Source organism: Larus michahellis, chromosome 3 (genome assembly GCF_964199755.1).
Source record: "Larus michahellis chromosome 3, bLarMic1.1, whole genome shotgun sequence".
NCBI classification, from domain to species: domain Eukaryota; kingdom Metazoa; phylum Chordata; class Aves; order Charadriiformes; family Laridae; genus Larus; species Larus michahellis.
Window position 1 is genome coordinate 60,823,899 of NC_133898.1, and position 16,988 is coordinate 60,840,886.

Here is a 16,988-nt window from a genome sequence, read left to right on the forward strand (position 1 = left end):
ACAGTAGGGCTGCCCCCCTCCATTTGTGTTGTGTGTCAGAGTTCAAATCTGCTGTCAAGTGATGAAGATACACATGATTTTTTTTTTTACAGAAAATGTAACTTAATTGAATGCCAGTATGTCAGACACAACTCTAGTCCCTTGTTTCTGAAGTATTCCTGGTTTATTTTTTGTTATGACTTTCCTTGATGTAGAAGAGCTGTGTTACCTCGTATACCCAAGCTTCAGTGAATTAGTGGTACAGTTGCCCTCTGGACTGGTGGTGTGAGCCTTGAAGATGTAGGAGGAAGTTGATTTCAAGTAAGTAAGAGTGAAGAGGGGTAGAAGCAAGGATTTCTCCCACATGACTGGTACCAATCAGAGTAAAACTAACCTTTCAGGAGTGCTCAGCTTCAATGAAGTGTGATCACAAAAAGCATTAGCTACCTTCTAGGGAATTCCCCCTCACTGTCACCTTTCAACATTGTTTCAGTTTGCCAGAATGCCACTCTGACAGGCAAGAATGCAAAATGTGTACCCGACAAAATATTCAGTGTGCTGAACAGTACTTCTGAGCGCAGACAGATGCAGAATTGGCATTTATGCAGATCCATGGATACGTATTTTGATAAGTTTACAGTATTAATGGTAACTCCAGGCACCCCATCTTAACAGTATTTGTAACAAGCTGCTTAGATAAAATGTTCAGGAGGCTTACTGTCTATTTGGGGAATTTCTGGTTCTTAGTGTAGAGTTGGGATAGTAAGCTACTAAGTGAGTATATGTTATGGATTAATCTTTATCCTTTCCAATTCTGCTGGCGCTTACTGAATATCATTATAGTCTGTGGAAGACTGTTTTCTCTCCTCTTCCTCCCGTTATTTAAATTGCTAATGAGTCTATAGCATTAGGTTAGAAAGTCCCTTATTGTCAGATTGTGTTACAGTAACTAGTATTTTTATGATTCATCTTGGCAAATGCCTACACTTCCTTTCTGACTAAAATGCATGCTGCAAGAGTGAACCGGCTAATTGGGCAAAGGACGGCCTTTGTGTATTTTTATTGACTGGGTCTAACAGCCTGTGTGGCTGTGCTATTGTGCTCCTGCATGCTTTCCTTCAGAGGTGAGGAATGGGGAATTTAATCAACCTACTTGTGTCCTTCCTCCTCATACCCAAATAAATGTTGAACAGTTGACATTTTGACTGGAGCTTCTGACATAGGTAGTTGTTTGGCACTTAAGTACTTAACTTTCATTAGGTTAACTTGAGCTAACTTGTTGTCTTTGCTAATGTTTGGACCCTTCATTTATCCAGTAGAAGGGTAATTTTGGTGTTCCCTGTGGCAGTTGCTATTGGAGCTGGTGATTTATTTCACACTAAAGGATCTTGAAAAGTGTTGAGGTACAAGACAGCTGCTGCTGGGGATAGTGGTCTTGTTGCTTCATCCTGACTCTCAAATCCACCCTTCCCTTTGGACACTTTCAGGTCCCTGCTTTCATTCTGGAGGTGCCAAGGTGATGCAGCACCAGTGAGCTGATCGATGACAGTGTACTTGTGGGAGGGGACAGACTCGCAGCACCCATGCATTGGCTTGGATGCAGCAGGGGCTGTATTTTGTCACCTTGAGGCCACTGTGAGGGTGGGACTTGGTGTTGGGGAGAGGCTGAGACCAGGGTGTTTTGTATGTGCAGTGAAGTGCTACTTTACCATTGTGAAGTGCCTTTTATGATGAGAAAATGCAAAAAATGACCAGCAGAATATTTTTCTGCATAATTGTAAATGGAATAAATGGTGATACCTGTGGATAGTGAATTCTCATTGGGATTCCAGAGCTCAGGGGTCCTTCAAAATGTGTGGACTGCTGCTCTGACTCAGGGAACAACGTGTCTGATGTGCTGGTGATGCAAAGGGAGAAGTGTATGGGTGAAGGAGGTTTAAAAACAAATTTCTCTAAAATACTCTACGCCTTAGACTTTGCTTCACTGCAGGCACTGGAAATTTGAGCTCTTCTGGTGGGGCATGTATGTCATTCTTGTAAGCTAACTTTAAGCAAGGGAGATCTTCCGTAGTGTAACAAAATATGCAGTCCAATCAATAATGTTTCTGAAGCAATTTTGTGGCTTGCTGCAGCTCTTATCTACTTCTTCTTCTTCATCCTCTTGCTCAGTACTGTGAGAATAACATGACTTGTGCTGCTGGGCATGGGTTTGTAACAGAACTCCCAACTGTGAGGGAAAGGTTGCTTGAGAGCTGCAGCTTCCTATGTGGCTGGGACTTGGCCTTCTGCTGGCCTGGGATCAAGGAATCAAGCCACCACCCCTTACTGATTTCCTTCTTGTCTGGGGTTATCTGTGTTATCAGTAGGCTTATTTTGAGTTAGTAAAAGGATGTCTCTATGAACCGAGTGGGGAATTTTTTGCTTTTCAGGAAGAAGAGATGCCAGATGTAGAAATTGACATTGATGACCTTCTTGATGCAGCCAATGAAGAGGAGAGAGCTCTCAAATTACAGGTAATGTTATTTTCTAATTTTAAATTGGAATGTGGCTGAACTAAGGTATCTGGGTCCATACCTTGTGTTTGACTGAATCAACTGTAAGTGTACAAGTAGAACTGAGAGGAGGGTTCCTAAGCCTGAGTTTAGCATAATCTACTGGTCTGTACAAAGTTAATCAAAATCCTTTAGGATAAACAATTTCTGGAAGGTAGGTGGTAACAGGAGTAAATAAAAGCTCAAAGATATGCTGAGACAGATTAGACTCATTCTAATTTTTACAGGTATATAAAATAAAGAACAGAAAAATAAGTCACATAGAAAAATTATGTGGCTGAGAGTCACTTATGATGACCAGATATCACTGCAGCAGAAATATACATATGTGCATATACAGACCAGAAATCCTCCTTTGTCCTTAAGATTGTTGGAAATTGTTTCTCTGTCTATACTAGCTAGAAATGGGAACCCATGGACTTATCTTGGAGTAAGTTGTCTAAAAGCTCAACAAAAAGATAAGATCATCATCAGCAGGATTTAGTAGGGAAATTCAGAAGCTGTCTGCTGAAATTATACAATTCAAACCAGTTCTCTAATTCTCTGAATCCTGCTTGAGGTAAAAATTAATGAATGGAAGAATGAGGATGAGAAGAAAAGAAACATCATTGTCTTAAGAGATACATATATCTAAATCAAGATATAAAACCAATATAAGGGTCTCTCTTTATAATCTTTTCAGATGTGCTAAAGGAAGGAAACCTGTCCCAGAGCAGGCATTTGCCCTCAGTTCACTTCTGGGAGTTGACTAAAGTGGTGCTTAGATGCACTGCATCTGGCTTGCAGTGCCTCTCGGCACCCTTCTCTTAGTGCCCACTGCCCAGCAACAGAGACGTGGGGCATGGCCCCAGGCTGTTCACTCAACATTTGTAAATAGCTTTGCTGCTTATACCTAAACTAGCTGCTGCAGCTGCCCTGCTAGGAAGGCCCACCTGGCTAATGTCTGTATTTCTGTGTTACGAAGACTGTGGTGCCCTCACAGAAAGCAATCTTTCACATGTGCATTGCTGGGACAAATGTTCTTGTATTCTCCTCAGTTTTTCTTGGAGAGGGGAATTTTGTAACTTCCAACCTGGAGGAAGAAGCCATAATTTCTGTCCTGTTACAAATCATTATGATCCACCTAGGAGCAAAGGTGACTTGCTGTAATGCTTGTTTTTCAGTAGCATCTTCATCCAGTGATTCTTGGTTCTTGCTCCTTTTTCTTTCCCCATTCCCTTGCCAGGTTTCATACTGTAGACTTGTTTATGTTCACTGTTATTCTGTATTGGAACTGACACTTTCATATTTTGCTTCTAGGAAACTCTTGTAGATTGCTACAAACCAACAGAGGTAAAAAGACTTTTCTTAAATACTACTCGTGTGTTGAAAGTGTAGCTATGTTGAAGCTAAAGTAAATTTTATTTTTTTATACTTATGATAAAGTAGATATGGGAATGTTAATGAGGAGCTGATGGGCTTGGGGATTTACATCCTGGGAATGTTTGGGTCTGTCACTTGACTACAGTAGGAACAGGATGGGGCCCTGTAGAGGAACTGCTGTTCATTCCAGCTGAAGTATCAATATTGTCTTCCATAATGTCCTTATTGACTTTACTGATGCTTAAAGCTGGCATGTTACAAGAGAACTAAATGTAATTCTCATCAGATGGTTAAAACTCTACTATATTTGCATGAAATCTCAACTTGAGAGACAGACCGTGCTCCTCAATGTGAAGCCATTTAATTTTACCTCTGACAGTAAAATTGTTTATTCTGAGAACTGTTATGTAGATATGCAGCTCAGCTAATTGTTTTTGTGAATGGACTTGAATACAACTGTGGGATAACCTGAACAAGCAGGATTTTAAGAGTACTCAACTTTCAATTTGAATATCTATTATTGTGCCCAGTGCCAATATGGCCTACTTCTTATATAGTAATGTGTGCTAATTAGGAAGAATAAATATTGTAACAAAACCTTGAACTCATTGTGGGGGAAAAAAAAGTCTAGGTTGTGGGTCAGTTTCTTGGTTCAATTTATAGAGTCAGTGCTTTCCCACCAGTGGCTGCTGTGTGGTATTTAGTAGAGTTGGGCGGCTTACAGGATTCCGCTAGTCAGGGACCTTTCAGCTGTGCATGACTAGAAACCAGGCATTTGCTTTTTGAAACAAGGCTGCATATAGCTTGGTTCCTCTGTAACATCTGCAGCTGTAGCCACTTACACTACTGGGGCTTAAGGATAGTCAGGCTGTCAGGAAGAACCGCTGGTATGGTTAAATAGATGCTTCCCTGTCCGTCAGAGACTTTTTTTCAGGGCTTTCCCATTTTTATTGATTCCTGTCGTAGGTTGGGAAAATTCTCCAGAGCTGCTATTGCAATTGCTGGTACTAACTTTTTGACAGTGCAGGGAATTGACCCAGAAAGACTTGCATGGTAACATTTGTATAGCTTGGTCTATGTTGTGCCTTGGTTTCTTTACAGCAGATAACACGCATGTCCCATTATGGAGATGCCAGGGCAAAAAATCAAGTCTTCAGATGTATCAACGTAGTAATACTATGCTACAGATGACCCCTGTCAGCCTCCTCCAGCCTTCTCTCAGCAAGTGCTGTTGAACCTTAGTTGTTCTTCGTAAGATAGGTGCGAAGACTGCTATGGCATGTGGAGCCTGACGTGGTTCTTGTCACAGGCTAGCGAGACAAAGTGGGGTCATGAGTGGGTGAGAGGAACAGGTTGCCAAGAGTTTAGCAGCCACTTCTGTGCTGACTTCTTATCTCTGTGTTATCTGAAGGTGGATGATGAAGGCAGAGAATTAAATAATTACCCTGCTTCCTCCTTCATTGAACATGAAATATAAATTCTTTTTCTTAGCTCTGAAGCTTGATGCTTAATGCAAGGACAAATTTCAGAGCTCTTATGAAGGTACATAACAGATGTTAGTGAGTTTTCCACTGGAAACCTGGGTCCTAGAACTGCAGGAAATACTGGTAAATCGAGTAGGTATGGCAGTTCACAGGAAACAATGTCCTGGATGTGTGTGCTTGACTGCCCTCGAGGCACTTGAATCAAGGTGACGTTTTAACACTGAACTTGTGACCTGCCTCTTCAGTCCTCTGTTGATGGGATGGAGGCAGCTCCTTTACCTGGGAGAATATCCATCTTCCTTGACAAATCTTTTGAGATAGCCAAATGGAGTGGATTAAGTACTCCTCTCATCTGTGAGGATAGTTGCCAAAATGAGAGTCGCTTCCCAGGACTGTTTTTCATCTGTAGCATGATAAGCCCAGTAATACTGCACGACTGCTAACTTAGGCCACTTAAAAACAGTGATTTGTAACCTGTCATTTGTGGACTAAGAAGATCCTTTAAGTTGGCTTAAACTTGCTATATGAGGATCCATACCTTGTCTAGAAAATCTGCAATCCTTTCATATTTGCAGACCTCTAAACTATTGAGGGAATTGCTTTGTGAAAGGATTTCTAGAAGATTTGTGGAGAATGGATGCGAGCTGATGGCATTTCTCATGACCAATCAAATACAGCCAATCAAGTGCACTAGGATTTTAGCATGAAGAGTTATACAGTTTGCAAAAGGCAGTAATCCCTAACTGGGGAAAAAATTATGTAATGTGATGTCTCCACTGTTCAGAACATAAGGAGAAATAATACAGGCAGAAAGGTTAATAACTTGAAGCTCTTATCCCATCTGTTTAAAAACAAGCAAAAAACCAACAACAAAATCCCAAAAGTATATCTTAAGTCGGTCTTCTTAGTGTCTTCTATTTAGACTAAAGGTTAAGGAAAGACCGATTTTTTTTTTTTTGGCATGTATTATGGATTGACTTTTCATCAGAAGAAGCAGAGTTATCCAGGTCACTTGAAAGGTGGAAGGAATTCTTAGCCTCTTCAATAAATTGGCTAAAGATAGTAGCTGACAGTAACTTACAAGGAACTGCTATGAAACCTTTCTTCTAAGAGAAATAAAGCTAACGTGCTCTAAAATTTTAAAACGTAGCAGTTACAGCTGTTTTAATTTGTATGGAAATATGCTTAACGTGGGCATCTTGTTGTAAAGAGTCATGTAGTTTACTCAAACAAGACAACTAAAGGTTAATCAGCAAAGTGTCAGTATGATTTTTTGGGTGCTATTTGAGTTTACATTAATGATCCTTAAATTAAAATGTTGATTTGCTAATCAAGATTCATATGCAATGTGGCTGATGTGTCATTCAGTCATTAAAAGTTAGTTTTGTAAAGTGTGTCAGAAACTAAAAATAATTTCTGGGCACAATTTTCCAACTGGGCTGTTTCTACAAACATGAAAATTAAAAAAAAAAAACAAAACAAAAACAAAACAAACCACAGTGGCTAAGAGATACAGTTGGTAACTAGCAAACTGTAAAGTATACATTTTTATTTGTATTAATCACTGCAATATGTGACTCGTATTTATACTTTACATCCTTTTACTTGAGCCACAGTCTCCTTGCTCTATGAAGTGAAGTTTCACTCGTTGAAGAGAAGTTGAGTAGCTGCCTGACTCAAGCCATAGTAGGCTTTGGGATCTCAAATGTAGACAGTGCTTTGACACATGGTGATCGTCTTCCCACCATGCAAAATTAAACAGTGCTAGAATTATTCTTCAAACAGTTTATGCTTTCTCTGCTTCCCCTTTTCTTTTCTGTTACTATCATACCTAGTTCAAAAAAAGTACATGTCATGTTGTCTTGCCATAAGACAAGGCTTGACTTGAGAGAACAGCAACTCATTTTTAGGACTGCACAAACTTAAAGGAGTATACTATCTGCAAAATCAGTGCCTTGGTCAAACCTTGGATCTGAACTTTTGTGCTTGAAAAGGAACAGGGAGCAGCAGCATCTTCCTGCATTACTCATGTGCCAGAGCAGCCAGTGCTTCACTAAAAGCCATGTGTCACCTATGGAAAATCCCACTCAGACCTTTGTCAAGTTGCTGTCTCAGTTCTGTCTATAGGATGGAGAATCTTAATGTAGGTCACAGGGAATTTTGAGTCTCATGTTAGCAGTGATGCTAACAAAGAAACTGAAATATAATCTGTAATCTTGATGATAGGGGGTTTGATACTTGACAATAGACTCTTATTTAGAATAGGAAGACTGCTGTGGACATGAAATCAATGAGGTTTTGTCAAGATATCCACTTTGAAGGAGGCTGGCTAAATCTGTTATTGTATCTCTGCTATTGGTAGCAGCAAGACCACCCATTTAGACTGGGCTTTGGAGAAAATCTGAAATATTTGTGTCTGATGGGAGTTAGAGCTTCTGCTGGTGGAACTGCCAAAGTGATGACAGGAGAAATGACAAGGAGGCTCTTCAACTGCTATGGGAGAGAAATCCAATGAGTGCGCAATTCTTATGTTTACTGACTTGGAAAGATGCAGTTGAACTACACAATGCCTGTAGATAAGTAATCTTTGAAGAAAACTGGATAAATTGGATTTCGGGTTTCGTAGCTTCTTTCTTTTCTCATAGGAATATACAAAGCTTCAGGCAAATGGACTTGAGATCTCTCCCACGCAGGACTAAATCTATCTAGACCATCTTGTTGGTATAATTCTTCACTCGGTGCAAAATGGTAGAAAAAGGAGATGAAGTTACATCATAAAAGAAAGCTGTTTTGCTGGGAACTTTTATTTTTAATATAGTTTCCAAACAAACTATGTTAAATTGTTGTGCATGTTCTCTGGAGAATTTTGGCAGATATTTAAGTCACTGACTACTTGGTTACTTCAGTGGCTGGACTATTTCAGCAGCTCTTAACACTTAATTTTGAGAAAGGTAGAGATGCATTTGCTTAGCTATATGTTTCCCCAAGTTTCATTCCTAGTTGGAGCAAGTGATAGGCTTGTGATGCAGGTTTTTAGAGTGGTCCAGGCACTGTGGTTTTTAAAACTAAAAACTATTTTGGGTATGTCTTCAGATAATGTATGTATTTAGTATGCAGACATAAATAGAAAGCTCAGTCCTTCTGAAGTGAAACTTCTGAACTTTTGAAGGATCATATATTTTTTTTTTGGTCCTACTGTGTCATGAACTATTTCAAGATAATGTTACTATGGTTTTTTTTTTTAAATATAGTTGCAAGGCAGCAATACATAAGATACCCATATGAAGCAAGAGTAACTAAAGATGTGTTGTAAAGCCTCAGTGCAGTGTACTGCCTCACATATGGGCAAGCCTAGGAGCTCATAGACATTTACTGCAGCTCAGCTGATGGGTGGTAAATTATTAAGCCACAGTAACTGTATTATGTGTCCACATAACTTGAAATAAAATATAACATTTTGTAAAGAAAAAAGTAAAGAAACATGCATATTTAAAAGCAATGCAGACAGAGGCATTTCTAGAAAAACATGATTTCTTGTTCATCCATTTGACCACTCTGAATTCAGTGAACTAAAACTGTTTATATGCCTGCTGAGATCTGCCCTATATTGTACTACAGTGTTGAAGGAAATTAAGCTTGCATGTTTTCATTTCTGTGGGTACTGACAAATACGACTTACAAATACCAATAGCAATACTGTAAGAATGGAGGAACAAACACTTATTTGATGAGAATAAGCTGTGCTTGTTTACATGCTGCCGAATTGGAGAATAACTGGACTGCATGTCTTGATCATAGCTAAGCTTTGTAGCATGTACAGGGCTCACCAAGAAGCTAAATTGCTGTGTCTTGTCCTCCTCTGGGCACTGATGGTGCGTTGGCCTCACTGGAGAGGCTGTGCTGATGGGAGGCTGCAGAGATGCTGCACCAGTTCTTGCTAATAGAAGGCAGCTTCTGGCCCCGTTCTCCCAAAGCCTCGTCAGTTCCTTTCTTCCTGTGCGACTGGTTTCAGGTTTGAGCCTGTGTGGAAGGGAAGATGTTTAGCAGTAGGGTTCCCTCTCTGTCTTTCTTGGTTTTCCTTATTTTTTTTCCTTCCCATTCAGATAGCATTTTTGAGCTATTGCTTAGTTTCTTCCCCAAGTAGCTGTGGGGATTGCTCTCCAGGCTGACTTTACTTTTTACATCCAGCCAATCAGGCTCTCTCCAGGAAATAGTCTTGGGCACACAGTCAAGGAAATCTTGATTTTTGACTTGGCTGCAGGGAAGTAAGGCGTGAAGGAAAGCTGGTTTAGGATTCATTTCATGCTCTAGTGAAGCAGGAGGACTAGAAACCTTAAACTTTCATTTAAGAATTAGTCTTACTACATGTGTACTGCTTGTGGAAGGGAAATCTGGAGAGACAGAGTCTAATTAGCTTCCAGAATTAATTGGAAGACTTGAATAGGGAGCCTGGAATTCATTGTCTGTCAAATGACCTCATTAAAACAATGAATCACACCTCCAAAGCAGAGAGGTAAAGTGATTTCCATCCTGTTCCTGAATTAGCATTTTTGTTTGCAGTCTTTATTTTTCTTATTCTACATTAGATGAATGCTTTTGCTGAACTGAATGCCTTTGATTCAAGGGGAAGTGTTATAGAAGGGAGAAGGCAAATGCCTAAGGCTGACTATAGATAAGTTCAAATGAACTATAGATTTAGTCTGTCTCCCATTCAAATTTGCCTTTAGGATTAGAAAGACATATTCTAGAAACAATGATTCTGTATTATAAATCAACAGGACTCTCAATATTTGTTACAAAACTGTATTTAAAGGTGGTCGTCTTGCAGAAAATCTAAAAAGAATTTAAACTGAGTTTGTGTACATTTTTGCCCCCTTTTTTTTTTTCCACTTACCAAGGCCCAAAGCGCTGGTACAAGATTTTTCTTCTACTGAAAGTAGATGTGTCCTGTGTATTTCTGGCTGTAGCCCTCCAAGGAATAATTCCTAAGTTCTTGAATATTTAGCTGAATTATTGTTAAATGTCTTCCAGCTCTCTGAGTTAAATAAGTATTATGTAAGTATATATAAGTAGATAATCCAACCTGTGTTACAGAACTACTTTTAACATAAATTGGTACATGATCAGCTTTCAAATGCATGATGCTAAACTTCATCATATCTCCTAGAGGGGATTTCAGTAAAATGTGCTGTGTAAAATGTTTGTGTATGAGGTTGAGATAGATGTGGATATTAAGCCTTATATTAAGCCTTGACTCAAATGTCCACAAGGAATAAAACTGCAATTTTTGAGTGATGTTTAGAGAAAACAAACGGGTATTACTGTCATAAAGCTGAGTTGGTTAGTTATAAAGTGAAGGCTTATTGAAATGCTGCGAAGTCTCCTTTCCTGCCTCCAAGAGGGAAAATGTGTGTCTTTGCTAGAATGCTGCCTTTCCTTGATGGGGAGCTGCAAAACAAGAAAGGCACAAGCACCAGAGCACAGCTGGCTCCATGCAAGTGTCAGATGCAAAATGATACTTAAATCAGAGAGGTACTGAACCAATGCTGTGGTTTGTACACCCATGGGATGTGCACAACAACCCTACTGCATTGTGGAAAATGTCTGTCATGTATAAAATGCTCATTGGGTTTTACTGTTTGGTACTGCAAACCCTTATTTCACAAAAAATAGTTCCCGAGTAAAGCATTTTCAATTATTATACGTACTTCAAGTGAATACAGCTTCCTTCCTCTTCCTTATAGAATAGCCTCAATTACTTCAGGTCTGCTTAGGGGGTTGCCCCTACATTTTGGATTATTTTGGCAGTACTAAGAAGTTTCTAGGTGGTGTGAAACTTGCTTGGAAACTTCAGGCAAATATTTTGTTTTGCAAAAGAAGGTGCTTGTGGTACTGCTTCAGAGTATAAGGAGAGGAACTCCCCTCCCTTACTGTGATGTTCTGTTAAAAAGCAACTGACCCCTATCTGTTTCATGTCCAAGGGAAACTTGCTCCAAACTCTTCTGAGTTGCGGGAGAAAACAGACAGAGAAATGGCAGAGGTGCCTCTCAAACAGGGATATCCCAAATGGGCACAGTCAGATTGCCATAGATTTTCCTGCCCACTCTGCAAATGCCCCTTCTTCCTGTAAGGCTCTTACTTTCAACTTTTGTGAAGTAGTTGGACAGTTTCCAGTTGCAGTGTCCTGTTGCTGCCTTGATGGTGAGTGAAGATAGTGTAGAGTATTTGTGGCTTTAACAGACAGCTAATAAAGTCTTCCAAAGGGAAGAACTGAACTCAGTCCGTTCCTTCCCAAAGCTGTCTTAATCTGATGTTTTGGCATGGGGGTATAGCTTTTTATGGAAAGAGCTGTTGAAAAGCAATACTAATTGCATTAATCCCAAGTAAAAACCTTTTAAGATCACTTTAGAGAGTTTACTTCTATAATGATTTCACTGCAGGGCTTCATTTAAGTTTGATAGTGAAAAATCCTAAAGTGTATTTATGTTTTAAACAGCACCATGCCATATTAGTTTTGCATTATCTAGCAGGTCTTTACAATGATGAAGCGATAACACAGAGCCAATGCATAGTGCATTGAAAGCTGTGAATTTTCCTTTTTCTGACCTCAGAATGGATAAGTACTGTACTCTGACAAGTTTAGAGTAGATATTGTTGTAGTGGCTTGTGCCTATGCGGAAAAAGACAGCTTCTGAAGGATGGAGGGCGGAGGATTTGGGGTCTTAACAAATCTGTTTTTCTGATCATCTCTTTAGACTATCTGCCTACCCAAATGAGAAGTGCAATACTGGTATGCATAGATGTATTCCTGTACTGGCCTTGATCTAGTTAGTTCAGTAGTGGAGGCCAGAACATAAGAGGTTTCTTGGTGAGTGTTTGTAGCCCACGCTGATGTGTGTGCTGCACTGTCTTTGCTGCTGTTAGTTGAAGCCACAGCTAGTGTTCATGCAGTAGTAACCACGGTGCAACAGTACATGCAGTACAGTATAGCAGTATAGACATGCATAAACTGTCAGGAAAGGAAAATGCTCTGTTGGGGTGATACCTGCCAGGACTGTGGTCCCACCAGAAAGATCTAACATCTTTCTTAAGTTAAAATACACATTTACAGAGACTTTCCTGCACAGTGTAGCACCTGGGTAATATATGTTTCAATGTGACTTTTTTTTGAAAGGTACTGTGTTGTCATTTAGGTGTTGACCTTGTTCACTGGAATTTTTAGCCTCAAGCATTCATCTAGGAAGTCATGCATTTTGTCCTTTCACATCAACCTGACTGACTAAATTCATAATTGCATTTCATGTTTATAGCTAAATGATCTAATGATAAGAACCTTTTTTTAGGTGTATACATAGTACTGTGGGTAAACATTATTCTCCCAATATGACAGTAAGGGGTTGATTTAGCTTTTAATGCATCTGCAGTTATTATAAGAAATCATATACCAAAAGGATTTCAGATAATGTTGCAACTCTGTAAGCTTCAGTTCTCTCACAATTTAAAAAGAAAGCATGTGCTGAAACTGGGGAAAATATGAATAAAGACTTGGTCCATTAATATTTTTTTTTTTCCTCAGAACAGTGTCATTCACTGAGCTCCACAACCAGTTTCACCCAGCATAAGCTCCTTGTTCCTGCCTTGTCTCATGAATGTTGGTGTGGGTCTGAGTGGTGAGCCTGGTTGGAGAGCTGAGCCAGCTTGGAAAGTAGCAGGGCAAGAGGAAAAACAGCTGAGTTTTTAGCCAGACCAGCTTTCTGTTCCAGCTGAGTACGCAGCCAACCAAAATGCAAGTGCCGGTGTGGAGAGTGGTGAAAGAAACACCTCTTTTGGCAGGATTGCTGATTTCTGTGCAGGCTTAAACCGTGAAAGTCTGACTATTTGCATTGTATCCAGCCGTAGATTTTGCTTGATCCAACAGTTGGTAGAAGGCCCTGTGTAGTAAAAGCTTGAAGGACAGCTAGCAACGGAGACTGAACACTCATGCAGAGGAAAAGCTAGTTGTTCACACCTCCACTGTGTCATGAGAATATGCATACAAGGTTCCTGGGGATCAGGCCAGAGAAATTCCAGTTTAGCAGTAAAAGCTTAAATAAAAATGTATGGTTTACTTTGATTTTTTTTTAAAAAACTCAATCATGGTATTATGGGATCATACAAATTACTCATATTTTCTAATCTTTTTTCCTAGGAATTTATCAAAGAGCTGCTAACTCGGATAAGAGGAATGAGGAAACTCAGTCCCCCTCAAAAGAAGAGTATATAAATAACTTGAAGTAGTAGCACTCTGTAAAAGACATGTCAAGGGAAATGGGACTTTGAATACAAGACCTCTATTAAAATAGTTGTCTTTCTCCACAACTCTTTTGATTTCATTCAGTTTTGACTCAAGGAATTTCTTTTGTGTGTTTTAAGGGTTCTTTTTTAAGTGTCAATTTTTTTAAATCAAGAATATCAACAATTTGGATGCTGCTCAACTTTCACTTGAGAGGATTACTGAAGCAAGTGAAGAATCCAAGAGTTAGTGATGAGGGGCAGCAAGCCTACGTGGTGAACCAGAAGATCTTGTAAATTTACAGAGCTAGGAGACTTCTCCTTGCAACTAGTTGGATAACGTTTTTTAAGTTGGTTGTACATTTAACTCATGGATGTCAAGTTTCTTGTGCTTGTCTGTACATAAATTATAAAGTGGGTTGCGAATACTGTTTCACATGGATGGAAGGGAAAGTTTGTTACAGTAAATTATTTAAATGGTGGTTATAGCAAATTTGCTACCAGAAGGTACCAATTTAGATTACTAAAATGAGTGCTGCCATTTTTCTAAATACCCTTAAAGCAGCCCAGTGAAGAATTTAATCATATCTTCTTGTTTAGACTGCAGCATATGAGAATTGGGAATTTTAAGGGCTTAATTTGTAGACCTAAAGTTATTTGATTGACTTTGATGCTTTGCCAGGTCATTTCCTCTCCACCTCATGGTGTCTTGGAACTGTGCTAACCTATACTGAATAAGGGCCTGCAGTAATATCTAGAGAAATGTCCGTCACCATTTAAAAGCTGCTACACAGTGGAGGAAATGCAGTGCTTCCAAAATGAATTACAAGCACTGTCTTGCATTTAGCGATGTGGTCTTAATTGAATGCAGATTCCTCTCCTATTAAGGTAGGCAAAGAATATTATAATCTTTGTTTATGGCTCTGCCCTGAGAAGTGGGGGACTTCTTAACTTGGGCTCTCTTACTTGTAAAAGCAAGAACAGAAGAGAGATCCCTGCTCCCTCCTAGAAAATGTCCTCACTGAAATGTTCAATAAGCTACCATATGCTGGTAGGTGACACTAGTCAGGCATTTTATATCAAGGGTGCTCTGAACATATTTTATTTTTCAAAAGAAGTACATGTTTGTGAATTTTATGTATACTGGCAAGCTTTTTTAATGTATTTAATTTTGTAATGTTTACCGATGATTTTATTTACCAGATATTTACTCAAATAAATGGAACAACTTGTGACTTGTTACATGTACACTTTACAAGACTACTGTTGCTGAGTAGGTTGGTAAATGGACTCCCTTGTCAAAAAGAGAAGCCTGTGAGGTGGTAAGTATGTGAGAACCCAGCTGTATAGACCTTAATCAGCTTTTAGTGTGCCCAGTGTCACTCAGCCCTTGCCTAATATTGCTCAGCTGATCTCCTGTAACCTGGTGCACTCAAAAGGGTCGTTTGGGAAAGTCTTTTGCATATGAGGCCTTCCTTCCCTGTGCCCTGGGGGATTTAAAAATGAAGAAAAAAAGCCTGGAAATTCTTCAGGTAAAAGCTGCTACTTCCTTTTTTTTCTTCCATGAGAGATGAGAGTAGGGGAGGACTTACACCAGGTAACTCTGTTCTCTTCTGAAGTTGTGGCAGAAAGGGGGTCTTTCAGCAGGAGGCACTCTACCATTCTTCCCTTCTGCATCTCTCTGAATTCTCTTCAAGAAATTCCAGCAGCCCTAAGAAAAGACTTGAGTTGTTTGCCTGCAGCGTCTTAAACTTAAATATTGTACCTTGCTGAAGTTGCAATTCAGCTCAGGTTTCCTAAGGTGTCTTCCAGCAATTTTTTTTTTTAAATTGTGAAGTGAAATCTGTGCTCCAGGGAAATCATGGGGAGCTTGTGATTTCATCTGTTTCTGTCTTGGGATGTCCCACTATTGTTGTCAGCATTATCTGTGGGATGTCTTTGGTTCTGGAAGAGGCCCATGTGAATGACCTGTCTTGCCACAAGGAGATTGTCTCTCCGTGATCTGTGTTCCTTACAGAGGAACTGATGTAGTTATATCTAAATAACCAAGTTTATATTAACATCAACCTTTGAAGGAGAGAGAGTTGCAAGAAAAGCTTCCTTAACTCCTGAGGTAAGAGGCCTTTGGTTAGATTTTTCACTCAAGTCTGGAGGCAGAAATCAGTGGTGTTAGTAAAGAAGTCTTAATTACTAGCAAACTTCTGATGTTTGACTGGGCAGGTACTTTCACAGGCCTTAAAAAGCCTGTTGGGTTGTAAAACCATTGATAGCCTTTTGTGAGCACAAAATTTATATGTCCAAAATGTAAAAAAAACCTTATGATTTGAGACTTGTTAGCAACATTTAGAGTTTTTTGAGCTGGTGTCTGAAATGCTGTTTGCTCATGGGTACTGTTCCCTGACTTGTAAGTTTATTCACGTGCATTTACATGTGGACTGAAACAACTGAGAGCATGCAATACACCTTTTCACCTGCTGAGGTAGTTATAGGTGCCTTACATCTTGCAGGTGATATTTAGAAACAACCCCAAGTCTGAACATCAAATGTTCTAGTAATTTCCACATCTACAGATGCATTTTGACTTCACTTACGCTTTCAAATATAATTTTTTCTTCCTTTATAATAATGATATGCAAAATCAGAAATGTCAAGTAACAGCAACTGCACCAGTTGTCTTGCCTCCTGCAGCAAAATGCTATTCCACAAATATTTTTCCCCTTATGTTACTTGTCTAAAAAATGCCCACCCAACTGTGCGCATTGCACATTTGCATCATTTGTCCTATTCATCTTGCACTGAAGTAGCTGTGGAAAATAGCAGTCTGTCCCCTTTTAAAACCAATTGGTTTGGTGGCACTCTTAGAAACAATGAAGGTTGGGACAGTCCTTACTGGTTTTTTTGTGGGACAGTCACTTCTGTGAAAGGGCTTCCTCTCCTCTAGCTCTACATGTTTTGCTATCTTACAAGTGTGAGTGAGCAAACCTAAACTCTAAATAGCTTTTATTTGCAGCTGGACTGATTTTACTGGAAACTTACAGGGTCTCATTATTGGTACATTTTATTAATGGAGATACTCTTGGCCTTGGTGTAAGTGAGGGTAGAATCAACCCATTCACTTAAGATTTCATTGCGCTCTATGTCTTTATACTGTGTGGGTGTTCTTGGCTCTGGGCAATATTCAAGGGGCCTATCAATAGCACACTGTTACTGAAACAACTTTGAAATGAAATCTTACAGCCCAGGCTCTTCACTGCCTTGGCTTGGACTGCGTTCATGAGAAGGGCCAACTCTGTCTGCAATGAGAGCTTCCTCTGGGGTTTTTAAGTGGCTAATGAAAGGA

At 39.6% G+C, this 16,988-nt stretch overlaps 1 protein-coding gene across 1 annotated transcript in view; it reads left to right on the top strand.

The window, feature by feature from the left end:
- Positions 1–14,890, top strand: part of PPP1R14C (protein phosphatase 1 regulatory inhibitor subunit 14C) — a 55,029-nt gene extending 40,139 nt beyond the window's left edge. Inside the window, exons 2-4 of the mRNA XM_074580398.1 lie at positions 2,409–2,492; positions 3,831–3,863; positions 13,566–14,890. Coding sequence (XP_074436499.1) covers positions 2,409–2,492; positions 3,831–3,863; positions 13,566–13,640 — 192 coding nt within the window. The 3' untranslated portion in view covers positions 13,641–14,890. The remainder of the gene's footprint in view (positions 1–2,408; positions 2,493–3,830; positions 3,864–13,565) is intronic.
- Positions 14,891–16,988: the final 2,098 nt, after the last annotated feature.